This window comes from Eptesicus fuscus, chromosome 1 (genome assembly GCF_027574615.1).
Source record: "Eptesicus fuscus isolate TK198812 chromosome 1, DD_ASM_mEF_20220401, whole genome shotgun sequence".
In the NCBI taxonomy this organism is placed as follows: Eukaryota; Metazoa; Chordata; class Mammalia; order Chiroptera; family Vespertilionidae; genus Eptesicus; species Eptesicus fuscus.
This window is the reverse complement of record NC_072473.1, coordinates 15,332,702-15,359,876: the sequence shown is the minus strand read 5'-3', so window position 1 is coordinate 15,359,876 and position 27,175 is coordinate 15,332,702. Positions and strand designations below refer to the sequence as shown.

Sequence of the window (27,175 nt, the reverse complement as noted above, 5' to 3'; positions counted from 1 at the left end):
GGACCTTTCAGTCCTCCAGCCGATGCTCTACTCACTGAGCCAAACTGGCTAGGGTAGAGTGGTTGTCATTGTATTAGCTGATGCATACACTGGCTCCCCAAACTCTAATTTTACCTGGCAATAATGGAAAAGGAAATTTCTGAGTATATAAGGGCTATAAAGCTTTACTACAAGTTCCAGAATGTGAACTTATGTCACCAAACGTTATTGTCTGTAAATGCAGATTTTATTTAAATCTCAGCAATTGTGTAAAATGCTTTTTTTTTTTTTTTTTTTTTTGTCATGAATTGGACTCTCTATTTAGCACGGCACCAGAGAAGGTGTGTACAGTGTTTGTCTCTATATTATTTACAGTGAAGGTTATCTTTTATGATCCAGTTGAACTCAGCCCTCATTGATTGAGTACCCACTACGTGCTAAGCTCTGAGCCCTCAAGTACTTTGTGATCTAGAGAGTCGAGAAGAGACTGAAACATAAACAGATAGTTTCCATACAGGTTGATAAGGGCACAGCGTGCTAAGAGTTGTGTTACCGGGTGCAGCGGGGACAGAAAGGAGAGTAGTGAACTCCTTGAGAGCGAGTCCAAGTTTGCCACAGGGATGTTGACTAGAAACCTGTCTTGTCATCACTGTATCTCTGGTCTCTAATACACAGCCTGGCGTAGTTCTTTAAGGAAATGAAGTGGGAAGTTGGCATACCTAAATAAAGAGGATTTTAAAGCAATCTATATTTTAGATCCTTGTAAGGAGCAAATTGATAGGGATATTGAGGATACGGTGGAATCGTGTTCAAGGGGAAATTTTTTTCTGAAAGGTATACCTGTAGTCTTTCCACCCTGCCTTATTTTTCGTTGGAAGAAAGTATAAGAAAGGAGAGGAGTAAGTAGAATTAAATAACACTGATAAAGAAATTAGGCAGACAGCAGTGTGGTGATGGCCAGAAGGAAGGGAGGGGGCAGGGTAGAGGCAGGCAAAGGGGGGATGGGGACATCTGTAATAGTGTCAACAAAAAGAATCAAGAAAAAAAAATATTTTAAAAATATTAACAAGAAATTAAGAAAGAACAGAACATGACCTAGGTTTTAAGATAGAGCTTATACACTGAGTGGCCAGATTATTATGATCTCTGAATGCATAATAATCTGGCCACTCAGTATATATCCAATATAATAAAAGGCTAATATGCAAATTGTCTCCTGGAACAGGAGTTTGACCAGCAGGCAGGCCCGCCAACCGCCCATGTCCCCTCCCCCTGGCCAGGCTGGCCGGACCCCACCCATGCACAAATTCATGCACTGGGATATATATATAGTGGCCAGATTATTATGCGTTCAGAGATCATAATAATCTGGCCACTCAGTGTATTTTAGGAATGTAATCTTATTGCACTGGTTACTCGACTATGCTGCATGGGTTTGAGATGTTTCTTCTTTCCATTACTACAGTGTTTATTCTTGATCTTTGATTTGATTTCTGTTATTTGTTATTTTCTTGCTTGAACATGATGCAAGGTGACTCTTAAGCTTGACTGTCAAGAAGAGACACTGAGTAGCCTCGGGCGATATGATGTAACAGCCTTCCTTGTAGACCCAACTCCTGAGGGATGAGGACTCCCTGAGGGCAAGGACTGTGTCCTCTTATCTCCCCAACCTCAGATGTTGCCTAGACAAATCCTGTGCGCCCAGCAGGTGTTCCACTAACCCTTTCTAACAAGGCCCAGCCACCCAGAAAGCTGTCTGCTGAAGGATTTAGTTAACAACCTCGGTCAAGTTCTTCTAGGAGTACATTCTGCTATCAGAAGGAAGTTGTAATTCTAGCCTGCAGTGGGCACTTCCATGAAGATGGATGTGCCACGAATCAACTGAGAAGGCCTTGGAAATAAAATGGGGCTGGTTCAATATGCCACTTTAGCAGGAGTTCATTTCAGGTTTTACTTCCAAGGGGAGCAGGGCCAAGAGACTGCTGTCTTGCAGAAGGTGCATTATGTCAGCTGAGAGGTAGGATGCTCACCGGCTGGTGCTCCAAAAAGATGCTGGATTTCCAGAGACATCAGTGGCTTCCTTTACTAGGTATCACCATCTATGTAGCCACTTAGAGCAGCATGCATTTTAAAAGCAAGACCCTTAATGTGCTGTGTTAGTGAAAGTAAACAAACATGGGCTTCCCTGGGCATTTACCGTGGTCTACTGGAATTCTGCCCAAGGTTATTATTAGACATTTTCCTGCTGCTCTCAGTTCAAATGCAACATTCATTTCTTGCAGATTGATCATAGTCAGGCATACTAAGCATGGAATCAATGAATTCGTTTCTTCCATTTTAAATGTGTTCTTTCACTACCCCTCCAACCCACCATTTGCTGAATGCTGAACTCCTTATGGAACAAATGAGTCTAAATCAAATGTAAGAAGATAGGTAGGGTCTTTGTTTTATTTTGGTGCCTGAGCATGTGGAAATGAACAGGGTGCGCGTGTCCTCATTCAGGCAGGGGGTGGGGAATTAAAGTATTCAGTGATGCAGAGCTTTGGGCGATAACTGAGAGAAAACTCAGTCCCCCACCAACAGGATCCCCAGTTAGCCAGTTGGTTATCGGCTTCCATGTACAGCAATGCGTCAGGTGCTGTGGAGGGAAACGAAAGAAGTAACCCACAGCCCCTGCCCTTGAAGATCATTTCCATTGAACAGAAGGCAGTAGTTCGGGATGTGGAAGCGTGCCAGGATGCTGAAATCCCTTGAGAGCTTTTTGTGTATTCGACTTCTTTAACCTGACATATCCAAAATATTAGTATTTCAACATGTCATCAATATAAAAGGATTAATGTTTATTATTTAATATAAAGGTATTTTATATTCTTCATACTAAGTCTGAAATCTGGTGTGTACATTATACTTGCAACACATCTCAATTTAGGCTAGCCAATTTCAAGTGTGCAGCAGCCACATGTGGCCTTAGACGGAGCTCAGACACCTGCCCAGGCCTGTGGAGGATGAACTCTGAGAAGCCACAATGATATATGTATGTTGCATAGTACATACATATATTTACTCACAACTAAAAAAAAACAAACCCACTTTCCTTTACTTTATATCTTGTACTCATATTTTCTTTTTAAAACATTTTTATTGATTTCAGACAGGAAGGGAGAGGGAGGGAGAGATAGAAACTACAATGATGAGAGAGAATCATTGATTGGCTGCCTCCTGCACGCCCCCTGCTGGGAGTGAGCCTGCAACCCAGGTTTATTCCCTGACCAGGAATTGAACCCATGACCTCCTGGTTCATAGGTCGATGCTCAACCACTGAGCCACACCAGCTGGGCACACTCATATTTTCTATGCTATCCTATTCTGTTTTGGTTAGGAGGCTGTTGCAGGAATCTAAATGAGAATGTTTGAAGTTATGGATGTGGCAGTAGAGAAGGAGAGAACTGGATGGATATGGGAGACATTAGGAGGTAAATGCTCCAGGATTTGATAGCTGTCTGAGGGTGGGACACTATCAAGAAAGACTCAATTTTCTGGATCCAGTGAGTGGGTGCCATCACTGGAATGGGAGCATCCGGTGACAGCAGTCTGTGAGAGTTCTGTTAGAGATACCGTGGGGACTTCCCTTTGGATGTGTCTAGTAAATGTTGGGTTTGGGAACTCAAGAGAGAGTTCTGAGCTGGAGATGTAGATCTGGGAGGCACCGGTATGGAGGAAAGGGTAGGAAAATTGAGGTAGTGAAATTGAGGGGAGCAAAATGGAGTCAAGACAGTTTCTGGACTTAGAGCAACTGAATAGAAATGGTTAGCAAGCGTGCCTCGGGATCATCCTACTACAGGGTAATTCTGGAAAATAACTGACCCTGAGCCATCCTATCAGGGGGAACAGAGAAGAGCTGTAATTAAAGCTATTAGAAGGCTCCTTATATCTGCCTGTCTCTACATGATATCTGGTTAAATTAATCTACTTTATCCCAGAAGCTTTCCAGGATGGAACCCTGAGGGACACCATTTAAAGGGTCAGTAGAGAAAGGATTGTGAAAAGAAGACAGAGAGGTATTTCTCAAATATTCGAGAGATCGAGGGGGCCAAGGGCAGGGTAAGTTCCATGAAGGGAATGTCCAGTTGAATCTAATGAACAAAATAAAGGAACAAACAAGATAGAAAAGATTCAGAGAACAGACTGACAGCTGTCAGAGTGGAGGGGTGTTGGGAGGCTGGGTAAAAATGGTGAAGAGATTAAGCAAAGAAAAAGTCATAGACACAGACAACAGTATGGTGATTACCAGAGGGAAAGGAGGGTGAGGGTGATAGAAGAGGGTAAAATGGGGGATAAATAATGACAGAAGGAGACTTGACTTGGGGTGGTAAACACACAATACAATATACAGATGACGTATTATAGAATTGGACACTTGAAACTGTGTAATTCTATTAATCAATGTCTCAATAAATTCAATAAAAATTAAAAAAAAAGAACCAAATGCAGCAGACAGCAAATGAGATAAGAAGAAAAAGTCTCCTTTGGATTTAGAAAGAAGTCAATAGTGATGTTTCAATGAAGTGGTGGGAGCAGAAGCCAGATGGCAATAGGTTGAGGAGCCTTTAGGAGGCAGGGGAGTAGAAGTCGACTGAGGGAGGGGGGAAACATATAGAATGTATAAGACCCCAAAGGTAGCTAAATCAGGGCTTAGAGTTGAGAGAGGCTAGCTTTTCTCCTTTCTAACCTCTTTTGTTCCATCCTTCTTTCCTTCCATTCATTCAATATGCCAAAACTTTTGGTTGGCTCATTCTTCTAAGATGGTAGCAACTTGCACATAAGTATAAATGGGAGTGGGCCAGTGGGCAAGGGTGAAAGCGAGGGGGAAGATTGTTGAAAGGAATAACCCAAAGAGCTGGAGAGGTTGAGCTCCAGTGCACACGGGAAGAATTGGCTAGGAAAAGAGACCGCTCTCCCACTGTGGTGCTGAGGAAGCTGGCAAGGATGTTTTGGGTAAGAAATAATTTATAAATAGAAGGCTACTGAAAGTTGAAAGCCTCTCTTATCTGATAGGATCTGTTTTCTCTGTGAAGGTGGAGGGAAAGTCACGGTGGTTTGCTTTTGGCAGGTGCAGGGGCCTCTGGGCTAGGGGGAGGTAGGGAAAGGTGGAAAGGCTGAGTGGTTTCTGATGAGACATGGTAGTAATGAGATGAAATGGGCCTGTCCCTTTCTGGCGTCTGGGACTCCACACCAACCCTCAAGGTCAAGGCAAATTCAGATCTGGAGGTCCAGGGAGAACTGGACTGGCCCACAGCAAAAGGGTTGGGGCCTGGCAAGACAGCTGTGCGGCAGCTTGGACTCTGCTCGCTGGAGCTTGCAGTCTCATTTCAACCTCAGCGTTGCCATTGAATTATCGTGTGGGCTTAAGCAAATCACTTCTCTCTGAGCCTCAAGTCTATCGCCCACAATGGGTTGAATAGATGATCTTTTCCAGTTCCAAGATTGTGAATGTAGCTTCCATAGCCATAGGACGTTGTCTACCATAGTGTATTCTGTCTCACCTGATGCTCCTATCAAAACGCAGAGCTACCCCACTCCTTACCTCCTGTTGCCTTTATCCATTTGGGGTAAAAACAGGTTGAATGATCTTGTGGTAAGACACATTGGCTAGATATGAATAACAAATGATCACAAAATACTTGGGAACTTTACAACACTGTTGTATAAATCAGTTCTGGTGTCTTCTGCTTTATTCTTCAGATGCTTCTTCAGAAAGGTTGAGTGTATGCTGAATCAGATGTTGAATGTTTTAGTTACTGTCCAAAGAAACCTAGGTCGAATCTCTTTTTAATACGAGCATTAGCCTCCTAATTTATCTATTTCATAATACTGAAGTTCAAAATACCTTGGCGATATGGCAGGTTTGGTTCTAGACCGATGCAATAAAGCAAGTATCACAATAAAGCGAATTATAATCTTTTGGCTGGTGGAGGGTCTTGCCTTCAATTTGTAAAAAATAAAATAAAATAAAATAAAATACAACATCTGTGGAGTGCAATAAAGCAAAGCACAATAAAGTGAGGTATGTCTGTATTGGGTTTTCTTTGAGGCATGGCAGTATGGCATTGAACTAACTGATGCTATCCGTCTAAGCTTGGGGTTCAAGTCCGGCAGTGAGTCAGGCCATAGTCCTGAAAGTGGCATATTTCACTGGTGCTCACACAAAGCTTCTCGATGCCTCTTAGTGAAATAAATACAGAAAAAAAGATTTATTTTGTCTGATCACCCGGGGCAGGGTGAAAAGGAGAAAGCAAGGAAGGTAGGAACAAACTAAGTCCTTGCAAGCCAGGCCTATTTTCTTCCAATAATCTCCCAGGTAACAGCCTCTACCTTGCTAGGATCTGATTACCCGTTGCTGGCCTCAGACCATAGCATTATTGTTTTAACATTCCTACCTTCCTCTTTATCCCAGCATGAACCAGGTTGTATGCGAGGCTGGGGAAGCTGACCCTGCTTGGGGATAAAGAGACCGTTTAGCTCTCAACAATCTTGAAGGCACACTTGAAAACACAGTGATTAGAAAATAAAGCGGCGAGCCCTGGTAGCGAGAGCCTGTGTAATAATGTGCAGGGCCACACGAGGCCAGCCCATAGAGCGGGATACATTTTCCTACAACCTCCTCCCTCCCGCCAAAGTCTTTGACTTGGCGTTTTTTGTTTTCCACTCAGTAATCCGTGCCAATTAAACCTGACATCAATGTAAAAGAATGCTGAGGGTTATTTAAACTGGCATTTTAGAAAAGTAACAACAACAATAATAGGTTAACAGAAGCATCATGAACGATGTGCACAGCCTATTGCCAACCAAATGATGCCAAAGCCTGTTCCTGGTACACAAAGGCTTCTGTGCTTCATTTCTAGTATGCCTGATATTGACCGGAGGCACAGTCATATAATACTAAAGTCTATTTTATGTCCATATTGTTTAGTTATAAGGTTAATTGTTCTACACTGGGTTCAAGGTTAGAGACCTCACTTTCCCCCCCCCCCCTGTGGGCAAATGGAGGAATGGAACAACTATTTATTTTTTAAAGAGATTTTTATTGTTGATTTCACAGAGGAAGGGAGAGGGAGAGATAGAAACATCAGTGAGGAGAGAGAATCATTGATCGACTGCCTCCTGCACACCCTCCCCCTCCCCCACTGGGGATGGAGCCCACAACCCGGGCATGTGCCCTGACTGGGAATCAAACCATGACCTCTTGGTTCATAGGTCGATGCTCAACCACTGAGTCATGCCAGCCGGGCTGGAACAACTATTTATAGTGCAAACTGCGTTGGGGACTGTGCTGAATACCTTATGTGTGTTATTTCATTACACTGGGCTGCAGACCTGTGAAATAGGAATTACCATTCTTCATGTTATGAGCAAGGAAGCCAATAATTCAGTAATTCCTCAAAGATTGAATACAAACTGATAAAGCTGGGATTTAAAATTAGGTTTGTCTGACTTCTACAGCCCCCTGCTTCCCCTACACACAGTCCTCCGACATCAGTGAGCAGAGTCACCTGCTCAAGCTCCCAGGTGGCTCAGGAGCCAGACGTGCTTGGATGCACTTGAAGAAACACTGTATTCAGCTCTCCCATGTCATGCTTTCTGCTTTCAGGACCAGGAGTATAAACAAGTCAGATGTCCAGGCTCTTTGTAGTGAATTTAGAAATGCAAAGTAAATATTTTTGACCCAGCGCTTCTACTCCTAGGAAATTTGTACATATGGCCAACAGAAATCAATATTAGGATGTTCTTAGCAACATTATTCATAACCCCAAACTGGAAACTATCCAAATGCCTAGCCGAAGTAGAATGGATAAATTGTGGTATATTCACCCAATGTAATGCTACACAGCAGTGAGAATGAAGAATCTACAACCAGCCGAAACCGGTTTGGCTCAGTGGATAGAGCGTCGGTCTGCAGACTGAAAGGTCCCAGGTTCGATTCCGGTCAAGGGCATGTACCTTGGTTGCGGGCACATCCCCGGTAGTGGGTGTGCAGGAGGCAGCTGGTCGATGTTTTTAGCTCTCTGTCCCTCTCCCTTCCTCTCTGTAAAAAATCAATAAAATATATATTTTTTTAAAAAAGAATCTACAACCACATGCAAAAGTATGGATCAGTCTCACAACCATAATATTGAATGAAGTAAGCCAGATACAAAAGAATACACACTACACGGTTCCATTTCTATACACTATTTTAAAGTAGGCAAAGCTAATCTATGATGTTAGGAGTCCGGGTAGGGGAAGGAGCACAAGATGGAGGCTGGCAGTGGTTGGTTACTTGATCTGGCTGCTGTGTGTGTTTAGCCTGTGAAAGTTCATTGAGCCACACACTTAGGATATGTGCAGGTTTCTATATGTTATGCTCTAGTACAGTGGTCGGCAAACTCATTAATCAACAGAGCCAAATATCAACAGTACAATGATTGACATTTCTTTTGAGAGCCAAATTTTTAAAACTTAAACTTCTTCTAACGCCACTTCTTCAAAATAGACTCGCCCAGGCCAGTGGTATTTTGTGGAAGAGCCACACGCAAGGGGCCAAAGAGCCGCATGTGGCTCGCGAGCCGCAGTTTGCCGACCATGGTGATAGGTAACACTAAGAAATGGTGTCAGATCCTACCTAAAATTATAGCTCTTGGCCACTAACAGAGCTTTAATGTGCTCAGGCCTTCCAGGGGTCAATATATCCAGCCCCAACGAGAGCTTATGTGAGACCCTGAACTAAACTTGCCTTATTTCTAGGACCAGTCAAGCCCTAATCAGGTAATCTGTGAATTAAAATTCATGGTGCCCAGACTATAGGCTTTTTCTAACAGCGGCCTGGCCTGGAAGTCAGTGTCTAGACCAGTGGTTCCCAAATGGGGCACATGCCCCACAGGGGTACAATTTAATTTTTAAGGGAAGCAACTTGAGAATGAGTTATCAATAGTGAATTTTTTGCATCTTATGGTTCTAGGGGCCTCATATACAGTATATAAATACGTATTGTGACATATTTATGTATTTCAGTTCTCTATTATATGCTTTGAAACTTTATTTGCTATTTTTTCATATCACTTCACTAGAGGCCCGGTTCATGAAAATTCATGCACTGGAGCGGGGTCACTCAGCCCAGCCTCACAGTCCAGGAGCCCTCAGGGGCGGGAGGCGACCCAGCGATCAGGGGAAGGTGATGCCCCATCACACCTCTGCTGCTGCCACTGCAGGCAGCATGAGCCTCAGGTGGCCCTGGGCAGCTGGGGGGCTGAGAGGACTGGGAGACTCTGGAGGCAGGCACACAGAGTGGCCAGGCCTGCCTGGGGGAGGGCCCAGCCTTGCCGCACGCCTGCCACCCCGGTGGGGCTGAGGGGACTGGGCACTGCCATCTTGTGGCTGTGGGCGCCACCTTCTTTGAGGGCGTGGCAGTCAATTAGCATATTCCCTCCTTATTGGCTGTGGGCGCCACAATCTTTGCGATGGCGTGAGGGTCAATTAGCACATTCCCTCTTTATTAGATAGGATATTATTATTTTAACAATTTCTTAGTGATTTCTTCCTCAGTACTTCAACTGTCCTTTAGTTCTTTTGTTTTTCTCTTTCATGGATGCCATGCTCTTTGGAAGCTTGTTTAGACCAAGTGAATGGCCTTTTAGGCTTCCTCCATGTGAATAGAGAGTTCACTTTTTAAATAATAAGAATTATATGTCACAGGTGGCGGGGAGGCATCGGGATTTTAGAGATGCTTAGGTAGGGCATGGCCAAAAAAAGGTTGGGAACCACTGCTCTAGACTCAGAAGGAAGTGGATGGAATTGGTTAGCTAGCAAGAGTGGACCAGGATAATCCTGCTATAGGGCAAATTCTAGAAAATAGTTTGTCCCAAGACATCCTATCAGGTTTTTAAAGGGAAGAAGAATAGAAGAGCTGTAATTAAAGCTATTTATTAGAACCTTCCCTATACTTGCCTATCTCTTTATGAGATCTGGTTAAATTAATCTACAATCTTCCAGGATGGAACCCCTAGGAGTGACACTTAGAGAGCCAATAGTAGAAGGGTCATGAAGACAGGTATTTCTCAAGTAGGTAGGGGATCCAGGTCCAAGAGCAAAGCAATCACCTTACTGGTAGTTAGACGTACAATGTTTCTGTAAAGTAGTTTTTATTAAAGAAACTATTTTGCAGAGTCAATCTTCTTTGGACCATCTTTCTTTGGAAAATCTTTCTTCTTTGGTGGCTCAGAAAAGAAGGTTTTATTATTGAAATAGCATCTAGCAAATACCTCAAGCTGAGACATGTTAGAATTATCTGTGCTTCCATCCAACTGTATAGCAAACCTCCCACACTGCATAATTTATCCTAATTCTTGTTTCTTCCCATCTTCAGCAATGTTATCTATATGTCTTCTAAATATATCTGCTGACAAAGGAATGCATTTTAGCTTGACATCAAATTTTCTACATATTGGAGCAGCCAGTTTTACTGTGGCATGACTCGAAAAAGGCTTCTACACATTTATCATTACATGTAACAGTATTTTGCGAACTATGGGATTGAGTATCACATGTCTTGAAACCTTGCTGAAAAAACCATAGAGGCTTGTCTTTACGTTTGGGGTGCTTTCTTTTTAAGTATCACGGTAATTACAATAGTTTCATGCCATGATTAGCTACCCCAGTGGTCGGCAAACCGCGGCTCGCGAGCCACATGCGGCTCTTTGGCTCCTTGAGTGTGGCTCTTCCACAAAATACCACGGCCTGGGCGAGTCTATTTTGAAGAAGTGGCGTTAGAAGAAATTTAAGTTTAAAAAATTTGGCTTTCAACAGAAATTTCAATCGTTGTACTGTTGATATTTGGCTCTATTGACTAATGAGTTTGCCGACCACTGAGCTAACCTCTCAAGGTCCAATATACACTGAGTGGCCAGATTATTATGATCTCTGAACGCATAATAATCTGGCCACTCAGTGTATGCTCTAGGTGAGGTTTAATGCTAATGGTAGCATATATTTCAAATATAGTCTTCTTTGTAGTAATTTTCAATTCAGCTGTCTTTTTTTTTTTTAACTTGTTAATTTATTGATTTGAAAGAGAGACACAGAGGAACACACACACAGAGAGAAAATACACATTGATTTGTTCCACTTACATATGCATTCATTGGTTGATTCTTATACGGGGATCGAACCCGCACCTTGGCATATCGGAACAACATTCTAACCAATTGAGCTACCCGGCCAGGGTTTCTTGTCAGCTCCGATTAGATCATCATTTTTCACAGCTGGTACTGTGGCAGATGCAGAACTCATACAGGATGTTGAAGAAGGGTCCTCTCTATCACATTCCTGGTGTTCGCCTGTTCCCGTGTTATCTTTGCTTTCCTATTTCATTGCAGGAACTGTTTTAAGCCGCCTGCTGATCTTGTGAGTACTGGTTTAGTAGATAATACAAGTAGATAGACATCTACAAATGTAGTTATTCAGACCCAGATCTGACTGCATTCTATTGCAATAAGCTGAATGAAACTAAATGAAAATGTCAGGGGACCCAGGCCCTCCTTCTCTATCTTACATCTTCTTTTTTTTTTTTTTAAAGTTTTGCTTTTTTTTTTTAAAATATATTTTATTGATTTTTCACAGAGAGGAAGGGAGAGGGATAGAGAGCTAGAAACATCGATGAGAGAGAGACATCGACCAGTTGCCTCCTGCACATCCCCCACGGGGGAAGCGCCCGCAACCAATGTACATGCCCCTGACCGGAACCGAACCTGGGACCCTCCAGTCCGCAGACCGATGTTCTATCCACTGAGCCAAACCGGTTTCGGCTCTATCTTACATCTTGCCTTCTTCCTTGAGGACACCTCGTAGACTTTATGTTGACAGAGATGGGGCACCAGTGTGAATCTGTATGTTAGGATTAGGTGGTAGTAATGCTTCCTTTCTTGTTGTTTTTTTTTGTGTGTGTGTGTTTTTTTAACATGACAAAGAAATCTAAGTGTTGCTCTCTAACGGATTGTCTGCCTATCCCACATTAGAAAACCCTGGTCTCAGTATTCTAAATCTTGCCCTTGGATCTAGCTGTGAGGGAGAGAACTGCATTGTGAAACTGCATGTTTGGCTCCTGGTGGAAATGCGTTACTGAACTGCTTTTTGGTTTTGGGGCTCAGCTTTGCGTGGAGGGCACGACCGAGATAAACATGACAAACGGGATTGTCTTTATCCGGGGCTGTTATGGAGCATGTTGTTTGATTTGTTGTTGAGTATCACCGCACATCACTACACATCACTCCGCCTGCCCCTGATGGAGGCACCATGGGAGGAATTTCGATAAAATTCACATCAGGAGATTCTGTGCTTCTCCTTAATAGCTGCTTTGTTTTTTTGCTTAAGGACAATATTAACTTTGTCTTCCTCTTTGCTTTGACTGCTGGGAGCCTACAGCCAACCTTTCCAAAATGTGGAGGACTGTGATAGGCCGTTCTGTGTGCTCATTTCACCCCTGACCCCCATATCTTGAGACTATTATTTTAAGTTTTCCAATTTTATTTTTTTTTTAAAGTCATCTCAAGTACTTTGGGGAAAGAGATGGGATATGAATAAGATATAAGGTTGTTACTGATGTTCATTATAAACAAACTCCTTTTGCTGAAGAAAAACTTGATTTTGGGTCTGGATTTTTTATTTCTAGGTAAGGATCATTTTCTATTGTTAATAGCATGTATGCATTTCATGAATCTAAGATGCCATTAGTTATAAGATGAACTTCCATTTTAGAGGTGTTAAATGTCAGAAAATTGCCAGCACTGATTTTAAGACAGCATTTCTTGTAAGGCTCCCCCACTCCCCCAGGTCTCAGAGATGTTAAAGTGTGGGGGGAAATGTAGCTTTTAGAATCAGTGAACTGTGGTGTTATTTATAGTACTGAGACTCTTCCAGTTACTTGAAATCCTTTGGAAGGCGGCCACATTGGGAAGAGGGGGTTATGGCTTATGGGTGGTCAGTGTTTTAAGAAGGCCTGTATCGCCCTGACCGGTTTGGCTCAGTGGATAGAGCGTCGGCCTGCGGACTGAAAGGTCCCAGGTTCGATTCCAGTCAAGGGCATGTACCTCGGTTGCGGGCACATCCCCAGTAGGGAGGTGTGCAGGAGGCAGCTGATCGATGTTTCTCTCTCATCGATGTTTCTAACTCTCTATCCCTCTCCCTTCCTCTCTGTAAAAAAATCAATAAAATATATTTAAAAAAAAAGAAGGCCTGTATCCCTAGGACCTAATACAAATTCTGGTCCCGGAAGGGCAGTAACTGCTCACCTGACATAGATGCAGCTGTTCACACATTGGTTTAAAAAAATGAATTTCTTATGAAGGGACTCTAGGTAAAGTTGGAAAATACACTTTAAAAAAGCTATTTAAGATAATTTTTTAACTGTGCTATTGCTTTGCTTTTAACCACCTTCAAAACACTTGTTCTCAACAATAGAAAAATGAGCAAAGGACATCTTAGTCTCAGAAGAAAACACAAATGACTCATAAACATTGGGAAAATGTTCAATCTTTCTGGTAATCAAAATAATGCATATTGAAACAGCGGGATACCATTTTTTGGTCTATAAAATTGGCAACAACAATACTCAAAGCCACTGAGATGGCAGCAAGAAAGGTGCTTTTATACATTGTAATGTGACTATAAATGATGCAGCTTTTGTAGAAGGTAATTTACCAATATATGTTAAAATGTTCTTCAAATATTTATCTTTAAAATGTTCACACCCCTGATCTAAGTAATTCAGCTCTTAGGCATCTATCCTAAGGAAATAGTGGTCAGAGGTTTAGCATTATGTTTAGAATGTTATTTATATTAGTAAAACATAAACAACTTAATATCAAACAACAAATAAATATTTAAATCAATTATGGATTTTCTATTCAGTGGACTGTTTTTACAAAATTAGTGAGAGTTGTAGGGAAATATCTGTACCTTCTGCTCATTTTGTTGTGAACCTGAATCTGCCCCCAAAAATGGTCTGTTCAGTAGGAAAAATGGTAAGGCTGAAGAATATTTAAATGACATGATAAAGTAATCATGATATATTAAGTGAAAACAACTCTCTATGCAGTAGTAAGATTCCAACGTTGTTAATATGTATATATAACATATCAGAAAGCCTGAAAAGAAATAGAAGAAGTATTAACAATGGCTGTATTTAGGAAGTGGCATTCTTGTTGAATTTTGCTATCTTCTCTTTATTTTCCCTAGTTTTTATCATTTACTAGGGGCCCAGTGCACGAATTCATGCACTTTGAATGGAACTGTGGGCCGTGAGGCTGAGGTGGGCACAGGGGCGGGTCTTGGTCCATCCTCCCCGCCCCTGCCCAGCCCCGCCTGCCGTGGCCCCCGGTCCTGCCACTGCTGCTCCCATGTGCTGATGGCACCAGCCTCACTCACACCCACTGACAGCACAGAGCTATTGGGGCCAGCACTGTCAGCGGGTGCAAGCGGCGGCTGCTGCCCCAATCACCCCTTAGGAGCAGGGGGAGGTGGAGAAGCCCTCAGGGGCAATTGGGATAGGCACCAAGTGCTGGCAGTGGGTGCGAGCGGTGGCTCTGGTGCTGGCTGTGGGTGTGAGCTGTGCTGGCGCTGGCAGTGGGTGCAAGCAGTGGTTCTGGCACGGGCAGCAGATGCGAGAGGCAGCTGCCAGCCCAGATCGCCCCTCAGGAGCAGGGGGAGATGGAGAAACCCTGAGGGGCGATCGGGGCTGGCAGCCACCTCTTGCACCTGCTGACAGATCTGAGCAATTGGGGCTGGAGCCGGGCACTGGCAGTGGGTGCAAGCGGTGGCTCTGGCATGGGCAGCGAGTGTGAGTGGGGCCGGCACTGGCAGCAGGTGCGAGTGCCAGGCAGGACCACGGCGCATGGGAGCAAAGAATTTTCAGTAACCACTAGAGGCTTGCCCCAATGATAGTGACCAGTGCCCGCCTTGGTCTGGCGCCCCTGCTCACCTGCTCACCACCGTGCCGTGGCCAATGTCTGCCATGTTCCGTGCTCTGCCGCCTGTTGCCGATGCCCACCATGTTCCCTGTGTCCTCCCTGGTGGTCAGCACACATCATAGCGACCAGTTGTTCAATTTTTCAGTTGTCCCACGTTCGGTCTATTTGCATATTAGGGTTTTATATATATAGATATGATGATGATGATAAGAAAAATTGATCGGTGTATTTATTTGAGTATAATCTTTATCCATTATCATTCTCCAGTTCCTTTCTTTGTCAATAATAATTCTCTTTCCAGTGACTTTAAATTTCCCCCCATTGAACAAATGTTTATTGAGGACCTTCTATATGCCAGGTACTGCCCTAGGAAGTATGGATATAGCAATGAATAGGACAGACCAAGTCCCTGTTTTCTTGGTGCTTCTATAGTCATTGGGGGAGACTGGCTATAAATATTACAATGTCTAAGAATCCAGTGGTTCATTGTTAGCCTATGGCCAACTATAAGATCTGCTTTTTCCCCATCTCTCTCCAAAAGATGAAAATATTCTGATCCCAAATAAAATCAGGCTTTAAAAACGATGTTCAGAGGTGGGTAAGTGCAATCCTAATAGCACGAGACTGAGGATGAGATTTTGTAATGTCTTTTTGTAATTTCTGGTGAGTCCTGAGGCAGAAGGCCTACCTGGGGAGGTAGAGTCTTTCTGAGGTCCTGCTCGTGTCTCTTTATGCATCTTCTGATTAAAATGTTCTGTCGTCATAAACTTCTGTCCTACTGGAAGGCATTATTGAGATAGTTACGATTATTAACTACAGGTAATTCACTTGATCTCTGCACTTCGAACATGTCTTTTCAACATTTGCTAGTTAACATTTATTGAGCCTAGCATCATACTGTTACATACAGTCTATCGGTCAAGGCCCTGCCAAGACAGAGGGCTCACTCTAAAGAGGAAATTTGAAGAAAGTCTAATAAAGAGACGATTTCAAAGGCATGGGCAGGGTTTCAGGAAACCTCAGAGGGTGTGAAGGGGCAAGGGGAGATTTTGATTACCAGAACTTTGTAGAGTGCTCTGGAAAGAGGGCCCCCTCATGAAAGCCGTGAATTTCAGTAAAAGAACAGAACCAACATACAGCGTCCTAGCAGGTAGGAAGCCAGGGAGACAAATACCCTGAGCTCATTCTTGTCCTGCCCTCCAGCAGTTTGCATGCTTTCCATGGACCTGACCCAACTGGAAGTAGAAAGGCAACAGACTCCATTGGTGCAGCCCACACAGAGAAGAGTAGAGAAGGGTAGGAAGAGAATGGATTCTAGAGAGGCAAAAGGAAGATATTAATCACACAGACATCATTTTATTTACTCCTCACAACAGCTTTACGAGGTAGATCATTTTATTATCCCCTCCCCCCTTTTATAGATGAGGATACTAGAGATTACAGATTACAGGGGTTAAGAACCAACACTTTTCTTAAAAATCCAATTTAAAAAATCAAATGGAGCCCTGGCCGGTTTGGCTCAGTGGATAGAGCATCAGCCTACAGACTGAAAGGTCCCAGGTTCGATTCCGGTCAAGGACATGTACCTTGGTTGCGGGCACATCCCCAGTAGGAGGTGTGCGGGAGGCAGCTGATTGATGTTTCTCTCTCATCAATGTTTCTAACTCTCTATCCTTCTCCCTTCCTCTCTGTAGAAAATCAATAAAATATATTTAAAAAAATCAAAAATCAAATGGATATTAAATAATGAAGCTAGGATTTGAACTCAGGACTATATCTGACTGGATTGCCTCACTGTAGTTAAGAATAGCTTAGCTTAAACAAGCAATTCTGTGGTTGGCCATCACCATCAGCAGGACTCTGCTAAGTTCTGATTGGATGATTAGCTTGCTGTCTGATTGGTCCAGTTGTCAGTCAGTGATGCACATTGCATAAGTACAGATTCTACTGACCATTTTTTGTACTCAGGTAATGTTTGCATTGTACATTTTATATAGTGCCTAAAGCTTTTGTTTTACTATTTGACAACGTCCAATTAAACACACTCTGCCAATGAAATGCCAAATATCTAATGTCTTCCCCTTTAAAAAGCTTGATGGGAATATGGCTTTGGTATGTTACTGTGGTGCCGTTTACATAACCAAACCTTGCAGGACAAATAGGTAACATATTCACATGCAATGACTGGGTATCTTAAATTAGGTAGAGAGCAGTTATATTACAGTCTAGCTCCACGACCGTGGTCTGGCAAGGCCCCTGCACATGTGAGGTCCAGGGCGCTGGGCCAGGGCTTCTTAACCCTTTAAAATCCTCGCTCTTTTCTGCCAAACATAAAAATGTCATGTGCCTCCCCAACCCTGAATTTGGAATATGGCTTCCTAGTGGCCCATAGTTTATCCTATGATGATCTCTACCTGCCCAGAGGCTTAATTTGTTTGACTTATATGTTAAATAGGGTAGGGTTTCTTTCCCAAATAATAATTTTATATTAATTAAATTACATGATTTATTTATTTGTTTTAAAATATATTTTATTGTTTTTTTTTTTTACAGAGAGGAAGAGAGAGGGATAGAGAGCTAGAAACATCGATTAGAGAGAAACATCGATCAGCTACCTCCTGCACACTCCCTACTGGGGATGTGCCCGCAACCAAGGTACGTGCCCTTGACTGGAATCGAACCTGGGACCTTTCAGTCCGCAGGTTGACACTCTATCCACTGAGCCAAACCAGTTAGGGCTAAATTAAATTAAATTAAATATGCCTTTTCAAACGAATACTTTCTCCCATTCTAAAGCGGCCACCCTTCACCTTTGAGGGTGCTGCCCCAAAGCCAATTCCGTTCCTTCCTTTCTGACTTATCTCCTCTGTTTATTCACCCTCCAAACAATCTAGATCATATGAAACACAGAGAATGTGCTAGTAAACACTTGACAATGTGATCTGGTGATTTGAACTCTGAGCTGATGCTTGCCAGTAACTATATGTAAGTCATCTAACTTACTTCACTAAGTCTGGGTAAAAATATGGTCACATGCTTTTCTTTTTTTCAATTAATATTTGCCCCCTCTTCTCTAATTACAAGAAGTCCAGTCTCTCCTTTTCGAGGCCCCTCCATCCTAATTGTCTAAGAACCCTGAAAGTGTCCTCAGTTCAAAGGGAGCCAAAAAGATAACGGAGTCTGAGGCATCTGCCACTGCTGTTGCTTCTTGCTGCCACTGGTGTCACTTTTGAAGACAGGTCCTGTACTGTTGCGTGGAGATAGAACCTGCCTCATCCAGTTGTGGCACAAACGAAATTAGCTAATCTGGTTAAACTGCTTAGCATATAAAAGGATATGCATGACACTAAGCAGGCACTCAAAGGTTTAGCTGTTATGTTACTGGGCCCCAGTTTTATGCCTACCCCAGAGGGTCTCTGAAACCATCCCAGCTCTGGGAAATGGTGAGGAATAGATGGGGGCCTGGGTCCCCTGCTGGCTGGTATAGAGCCTGGAGGCCAGGATGGACCTCTCTGAAGCCTCTGGCTATCCTAATCCCATTGTCCCGAGGTTGGTCTGCCCCTTGTAGGAGGAGACAGAACCTGAGCCGTATAGAATTCCTGGTAAGTGATTTGTTCTGGCTCAGAGAAGGAGTAGTTCTGGGGTGTTCAGACTAACAATATACGGCATCAGCTCACAGGGCTGGTTGATGGTAGCTGGCCCTTAACCAAGGTCTTTGCGAATGCAGACCTTGACTTTCAACCCAGGAAGGTGGTGGTATGGAGAGCAAGGCTGTGGCTCATTTATTTTTGCATTCTCCCCATTCCAAGTACAGTGCCTGGAACATAACAAGAAACACACCTTCTTCATGTCAACTGCTGTTAAAGATGCCCAGGTGCTGGCCTAACCGGTTTGGCTCAGTGGATAGAACGTTGGCCTGCAGACTGAAGGGTCCCAGGTTCGATTCTGGTCAAGGGCATGTACCTTGGTTGCGGGCACATCTCCAGTGGGGAGTGTGCAGGAGGCAGCTGAATCGATGTTTCTCTCTCATCGATGTTTCTATCACTCTACCTTCCTCTCTGTAAAAAAATCTTTTAAAAAATATTTTTAAAAAAAGATGCTCAGGTGCTCATAAGCACACATGTACATGTGCACACATCCACATACAAGCACACTCTTATGAACTCTCTCTGCTTTCCATCTCTTTGCTTCTCCCTTTTTCCTACTTTGAGGCCACAATAATTAAGAACAGAATGCACAGTGCATATAAACCTTTTCTTCATCTTTGAGTACTATTGTTGCTTTACAACTTTCTTTAGCTCTGCTTTAATTACCACATTTCACACCCTCTAGAATACATCTTTCTTGGAAAATGACAACACCTTATCTCTTTAATGAGCTTTGAGACTAGCACATAAAATATCCCGAAATAATAATTTATTTTAGTTCATGTGAAAACAATTCACTGTCCACATATATTAAAGGGTAATGAATCATTAATGTAAGAACCCCATTTGCTAACCCATTTACCTATTTGGGCTGTGTCCTAGAAGTTCATAGTCAATTTGCTTGTTTTTATAGGGAACTATATTATCTATTATTATGTCATAATATAAAGTATTATAAATTAACCTATCTAATAAAGAGGGAATATGCAAATTGACCATCACGCTGTCACAAAGATGGTAGCTCCCATAGCCACAAGATGGTGGCGCCCAGTCCCCTCAGCCCCGCCAGAGTCCCTCAGTCCTTTCAGCCCCACTGGGGGGGGGGTGGCAGGTGTGTGGTGTGGCCAGACCCACCTTCAGCCCCCCAGCCACCTAGGGCCGCCTGAGGCTCAGGTAACCAGGGCTGGTCGAGGCTTGTGCTGCTGGCAGTGGCAGCAGCAGAGGTGTGATGGGGGTGTCGCCTTCCCCTGATCACCAGGTTGCCTCCCGCCCCTGAGGGCTCCCAGACTGTGAGAGGGGGCCAGGCTGAGGGACCCCCCCCCTCCAGTGCATGAATTTTCATGCACCGGGCCTCTAGTTATGTATAAGAATGAATACTAATAGCAGTAATAATAATTGCCACAATTTATTGAGTACCAGGTACTTGACATCATTTATCTCTATTTTCTGCATCAACCTGCAAAATTGGTGTCCATTTTATAGGTGAAACTGAGATTCAGCTAAGTAAACGAACTTCCTTTTAAGAGCACACAAGGTCAAATATATTTCTGGCCCCAACAACAGCGCCTGCTATAGGGGCAATGACAGGCAACCCATGACCTCCCTCACCACTCCTCCTCCCCTCACCAGCCATAGATGGTGGGCACCTGATTCAATGCAGGCTAATTCTGGTTGGGGCCTGGTTTGAATTCATGAACTTGGCCAGTCTGATTCTCCCTTAGGAATGTGAATTGGGAACCATGGAAAGAAGCAGTAAGTTGGTAGGAGCAGGAGCTGGGGCTGAAAGGCTCAATCAGAAGCTGCTGAATGAGTGTTGGGAAGGGAAGTTGAGGAGGCCATGATGGGCCCCATTCAAACCGAAGTTTATCGGGGAGCAGAAGGCAAGCAGAGACTTGAACATAATGGAAGGATATGGGGTGAATGGGTGTGGGACAGAAAGAATCACATGCCAGGTCGGTGCACAGCTCTCTGGGACCAGGTGCTGCCCCTATCCTCGCTGCACCATTTCTATGCCAGGGTAGCCCTTAAAGAATCCTTCATCTCTTGAGCTAACTTTAGTGAGTGTCAGTTTCTTTCAACTAGGAGAGCCAAATTAGAATACACAGCCTGTAAGTGCTGGAAAGGGGATTTCAACCCCAGATTTGTGGCTATGGAGCCTCTTCTCTGGTCACTGTACCCCTTTGGCATATTACATATGCTGCCCTGGCCCAGCATGGCCCACGTGTTCACCTTAATGTATCTGAAAAAGAACTAGTAACGAATTAAAGTTTCCTGAGTCCATGTCCCAAATCTTGGTCTGCTTTCAGAGCCCTGAACGGGATGGTGGGGGTTAAGAGTCTCAGGCAATTGGGAGGTCTCCAGGCAACTCTAGGGCAGGACTCCAGTTTCCAGGGCGGAAGGTGCTACAATGAGGAGGAGGGGTGGGAACGGGGCAGGATGGGTTCTTGGCAGTACAGAGAACAGAGACTCCTCCAGGACGGGGACTGGTCTCATCCCTATTTGTATCCCCAGTTCTAAGATAGTGCTTGACATATATTTGAATGAGCATGTGAGTAAATGAATGAACAAGTGAATGAAGAAATGAATGGCAGAAGTGGGTCACAGTCTCTCTTCAAATGCATGGATCGTGATTCAGTTGAGTCTTATCAGGGTGAGGAGCACCTGTGCCTAGATCTAAGAAACAATCTATGCAACAACACGAGTAATATTTACAGTGACTTCGGCTTTAAAAATAGCAAAGCAGGTGTAGTGATGACCATGATAATGACATGGTTCAGAGACTGCAAATAGACGGCTCTGGATTGCATTTGCCCTGTTTACAAAAACACCCCTCGCTTTGTCTTCCTCTGTCTGGAGAGAGTGAGGTTTTCATTTTAAGACGCGGACTAAAAAATGCAGAGCCACTTCCTGGGCAGGCGTCCAAGTGACTACATCTCCCTCACAGCTCTCCCCAGAGCCTTAGCCCCAGCTGCCTGGGGCGGGGCCTCCAGCCGTTGGTGGCCGTTGGAGCTACCACAGGAGCAATTTATCTGCAGCCCGCCAGAAATGCTGTGCTTTCAGGCCCTCCCAGGGAACAGATAACGTCTTTGGCCTTTGCACGGAAGAGACGCCAGAGTTCGTGATTGGCCAGGCTGGTGTGTGCGAAATACAGATGGTCTGCCACACTACTGAGTATGGCATTCCTCCCAGCTGAGTACCCCAGGGTGTGGGTAAGTCTTAACGCTGGTTGTGAAATGATCAGAGCTGAGCACTGTGACTTTCCAAGGGCATGACTTAGCATATTTCTTAATGCTGCTGAGCCTCAGTTTCCTTTTCTGTGAAATGGAGATGGTGTTTTCCTTTGCTGTAGAAGGATAGCAGGATCTAGCCATCGCAGGCTGTTTGTTGTGAGGCCTGGAAGAATTAGCATATGCAGAGTACCTCATCTGGTACCTGGCATATGGCAGACACTGGAGAGTTATTATTTCTGAGGCAGTGACAATGTCCCTGTTTTTATTTCTAACAGTACCGTATTTCTCTGAAAGACTCCGCTGATAGATTCTACTTCTTGATCATACCTGTGTAGCCAACATAAATATAAAACTTCAGGGGAAGTGAGTGCCCAAGGAAAGTTTTATTAGACTGTGTTCCCTTTCTCTTTTTCCCTTTTAGACTCTGACTGCTCCTGCCCCATTTGCAGACGAAGTCAGCTGCCAGTGCCAAGCACCCCACGAAAAACTGACCATTGCTCAGGCCCGCCTAGGAACACCAGGTGAGGCTGTACTTCTTCTTCTCCCAATGGGCCCTGTCTTGACATCCAAAGGAGCAGAAAGGCCCGTCATGATTTGAGCAGCACTCGCTTTCAGAGAGTTGAATTTAGAGATGGTGGCACAGCACAGGGATAACAGCACCAGTAACAAACTCAACAAATCCAAGTAGCCAAGGGGAGAAAAAAAAAAAAAGACAGTGAGATGTGGTGTGAGCCTCAGCTCTACCATTTGTTAGTCCTACAGCCTGGGCTAGTCACAAGAATGATCTGAATGGTTTCCTCATGTGTGAACAGGGACAAGGATACCCGCTTCCCAAGGTTTCTGTGACAACAAGGCTCGGTTAAAAATACCAAAGCAAATAGGGGGATGAGGACAAATATGTAATACCTTAATCAATAAAGAAATTTAAAAAAAAAAAAATAAAAACACCAAAGCATTTTTTTAAACTGTGAAGTTTAAACAAACCTAAGCTACTGTAATTATTACCATTTTTTAAAGTCTGCGTTTTAAAGAAGTTTTCTCCAAGTGTGCCTTAAATGAAAGCCTGTGCCTTAAACTGCTCTAGGACTTTGGTCACTCCTTTAGTATATACCAGAGCTGGATAGGGAAGAGATTGAGAAAGAACTATAAGGTACTGTCTCTATTTCCTAAGAGCTTCATTATATGTTAGAGGCCCGGTGCACGAATTCGTGCGCAGGTGGGGTCCCTCAGCCTGGCCGGCAATTGGGGCCAATCGGGGCCATCTCGCCCAGTCCCAACCAGGGCCACCCAGCCAGGGGGAGGTACTGCAGGAGGTTGGCCAGCCATGGGAGGTTGGCTGTGGGAGCGCACTGACCACCAGGGGGCAGTTCCTGCATTGAGCGTCTGCCCCCCGGTGGTCAGTGCATATCATAGCGACCAGTTGTTTGGTCGACCAGTCATACGGTCGCTTAGGCTTTTATATATATAGATATTTGTGTTAATCCTCACCCGAGGATATTTTTTCATTGATTTTTTTAGGGAGATTGGAAGAGAGGGGAAAGAGAGAGAAACATCGATGTGAGAGAAACACATCGATTGGTTGCCTCCCGCACAAGCCCCAACCAGGGCCTGGGCCAGGGAGGAACCTGCAACCAAGGTATGTGCCCTTGACCAGAATCGAACCCAGGACCCTTTAGTCTGCAGGCCGACACTCTATCCACTGAGCCAAACTGGCTAGGGCCTAAGAGCTTCATTATAAAGGGACAAGACAATCAGAAATAAAACCCACCAGTAGCATGCATGCATGTGTTCAGGGTAGGAATTTTCAAGCAGCATGTCATGGCACACTGGTGTGCTATAAGAATTTTTAAAACGTGTAGTACTTGACTATTGAGACGGGGCACTGACCTCTTGTCCCTTAGATTGCCAAATTAAAAAATGACAACAGGCAACAAAACAATAACTATCCAGTGTGAATGAATCAAAATTATACCTATTTTTTTGTCAGATTGGCAAACAATATATTTTTTGGTATGCCGCAGAATTACAGTAATTAGTTTCTGTGTGCCATGAGATGAAAAAGGTTGAAAATTGATTGCTTAGGGGTTAAATCCTGCAACACAGATGAAAATGGACAGTTTTAAGAAAGGCAGATTAGCCCGGCTAGTGTGGCTCAGTGGTTGGGTGTCAATCTATGAACCAGGAGGTCATGGTTGATTCCTGGTCAGGGTACATTCCTGGGTTTTGAGCTCAATCCCCAGTAGGGGCATGCAGGAGGCAGCCCATCAATGATTTTCTCTCATCATTGATATTTCTATTCCTCTCTGAAATCAATATATATATATATATATATATATATATATATATATATATGTATATATATATATATATATATATATATATATATATATATATATATATGAAAGGCAGATTCATTTGGCCTGGAGCAGTCAGGCAAGACCTGGGAGCCCACCTCAGCTGATCTTTTGGGGAGAAGATAAGATTTGGACAATGTGGGCAGAGAATGGAAGGGCATTCTGGGCAAGTGGAACAGGAATAGTGAAGACATGGAGGTAGAGAGCCATGTAGCAGTAAATGAATGGCATTCCATTTAGTTGGGATGGAGCGGAAATCAGACTAGTTAGCAGTTAAGCTTTGAGTGATGTACAATGGCTCAGAAACAAACATCCCAAGTTGAATAGAATCCATTGGATAAAGGACAGTTTTCTTAATAATAATAACAATAGATATTTATTGTTTACTAAGTTCTTTATATGTATTGTGTCATGTCATTGTCACAACTTTATGTGGTTAGTACTTTCAGTATTTCACAGATGAGGAAATGATGGTTTTAGAAAGCTGTGAATCTGCACAGGGTTATTCAGGGAGTCAAATGGCAGTGCTTCTCACACTTGAACTTGCATCAGCATCACCTGGAGGGCTTGTTAGACCACAGATGTCTGGGCTTTACCCCCAGCGTTTCTGATTCAGTCCAACTGGGGTGTGGCCTAAGAACTTGCCTGGCTAACAAGTTCCCAGGTGATGCTGATGCTGAGGGACCACACTTTGGTAAATAGTGAAGTTGGGATTTGATCTCAAACCTTTTTGTGTTCCAGCTTGATCTCTCAACCATGACAATCTGCCTCTTCTTTAAGAGTACAGCAGGTTCTCAGATAACGTTGTTTTGCTCCATGTTGTTTTGTCATAACATTGATGAGGTGCCATAGGAACCTAACTCTTGTTTCTATCAATTAGCCTATGGTGAAATCGGTTTCATTGTACATCGTTGCACTTAAAGTCGCAGAACCTATTGATGATAAGTGAAGACTTATTGTAGCTTGAAGAGAGTGAAGTGAGGAGCAGAGTGGGCCAAATTAGTACGCTTTTTTTTTTTTGTTACTTCTTTTGAGAAAGGCAAGAAGTGGCTTGGGGCAGTAGTTCAGAGCAGCTAAACCAGCTGTTTCCAGTCTCCAGGGCGCAAGGAATCACCTGGTAAGTTTGGTAAAGAAGTGGATTTCCTGCTCTCTCTCCCCACCCCTAAATCTGGGATGAGGCCCCAGCATCTGTATTTTGAATGAACAGCCCAGGTAAATCCATAAGGTGCACTGGAAGTGCAGGTAGTGATGAAGAGAACAGACGTGACCTAATGTTAAAGGCCCAAGCAGAAAAGGACCCTGCTTTTCTAGAGAAAGGAAAGGGAAGTTCAGCTTACTCTAAATCTGCCAGGTGCTCTTTCCTGTCTCAATCAGTCTTTCCAAAAACTGTGCAGGATGGATATTACTGCATCCTTTCTGCAGATGAGGCAAATGAGACTTGGAGAACTGAAAAGCTACTTCTCAAATGCACATGTAAGTCTTAGACCTCACTGTGAGAACCATTGCTTTATTAGAGCAGTGATCCTCACATTTCAACACACTGAATCCCCTGAAAAGCTTGTTAAGAGTCTGCTGGGCTCCACCTTCACAGTTTATGATGAGGTAGGTCTGGGGTCAGGAGCAAGCATTTGCATTCCTAACAAGTTCCCAACTGCTGCTGCTGCCTGTCCTGGGACCACATGGCAAGAACCTCTGCTTTAGAGTAACTGTTGATCGTGGCTGGAGGGAGTGACAGGGAGATCATCCTAAATATGTGTTGCAGCATTGTGCTGTCACTACAAAAGCTCAGAGCATTTTTTTTTTAATCTTGCTGTTGGACTACTTTTTTCGTAAGCAATTACCTTTTGTGGCACTTTCTTGAGCATTCCATCAAAAAGACAAAACATGCCCTAACCGGTTTGGCTCAGTGGATAGAGCATCAGCCTGTGGACTGAAAGGTCCCAGGTTCAGTTCCGGTCAAGGGCATGTACCTTGGTTGCGGGCACATCCCCAGTGGGAGGTATGCAGGAGGCAGCTGATCGATGTTTCTCTCTCATCGATGTTTCTAACTCTCTATCCCTAGCTCTTCCTCTCTGTAAAAAAAAAAATCAATAAAATATATTTAAAAAAACAAAACAAAACAAAAACCCAAAAAAACAGACAAAACAGACCCCCACTTGGGGTTCGTAATGTGCTTCAAGGTTATAGTTATAACTGAAATCCTTCACTAGCCCTATTTTATGACTTAATATAATTGCCTACAATATGTTTTGCAATCTTGGGTCTACCCAAACAGGGGCTAGCATAGAAATTCTAAAAGAAGTAATGACAAACTCTGGTCGTAGCTCTGAGCTCCTGCACCTTGTCAGTGAAGTTACAAGGATAATGAAACCTCAAGAAAAACAGTAGGGCAGTTGGAATCAGCACCTTTTTAAAAAATATATTTTTATTGCTTTAAGAGAGAAAGGGAGAGGGAGAGAGAGAGAGAGAGAGAGAGAGAGAGAGAGAGAAAAACATCAATGATGATGAGAGAGAATCATTGATCAGCTGCCTCCTGCACACTCTACACTGGGTATCAATTGGAACAGTTGAAGCCGTATCAGGCGCATAAGGAAGAAATTCCCAGGCATGTGCCCTGACCAGGAATCGAACCATGACCTCCTGGTTTACAGGTTGATGCTCAACCACTGTGCTATGCCGGCTGGGTGCAATTAGCACCTGAGACCTTAGCTCAACTAGTCCACCTGTGGCACTGTTAATCTACAGGGTTTAGTATGTGTCCTGAAACAGAGTCTCACTCGCCTGTCTTGCAGTAAAGGAAAAGTCCAAGTGATTGTTTCATAGGTTCCTTTTCATTAAAGCTGACATTTTTCTCAAAAGGGAAACTCCGTTCTGATTTCCTATTTTCCTTCTCAGAAATGGGATTTATATTATTCTGTTTCCACAGTGTGTAGAGTTTCCAAATTCTTTCCTCAAAATCTACCTTAATG

General features: G+C 43.6%; 1 protein-coding gene across 3 annotated transcripts in view; it reads left to right on the top strand.

Annotated features, from left to right (window-relative positions):
* PCYT1B (phosphate cytidylyltransferase 1B, choline) overlaps nucleotides 1-27,175 on the top strand; it is a 93,720-nt gene that overhangs the window by 8,004 nt on the left and 58,541 nt on the right. For all 3 annotated transcript variants that reach the window (XM_054715682.1, XM_028155808.2, XM_008148384.3), the window contains exon 2: nucleotides 22,274-22,373. In XM_054715682.1, the coding sequence (XP_054571657.1) occupies nucleotides 22,274-22,373 (100 nt within the window). The remainder of the gene's footprint in view (nucleotides 1-22,273; nucleotides 22,374-27,175) is intronic.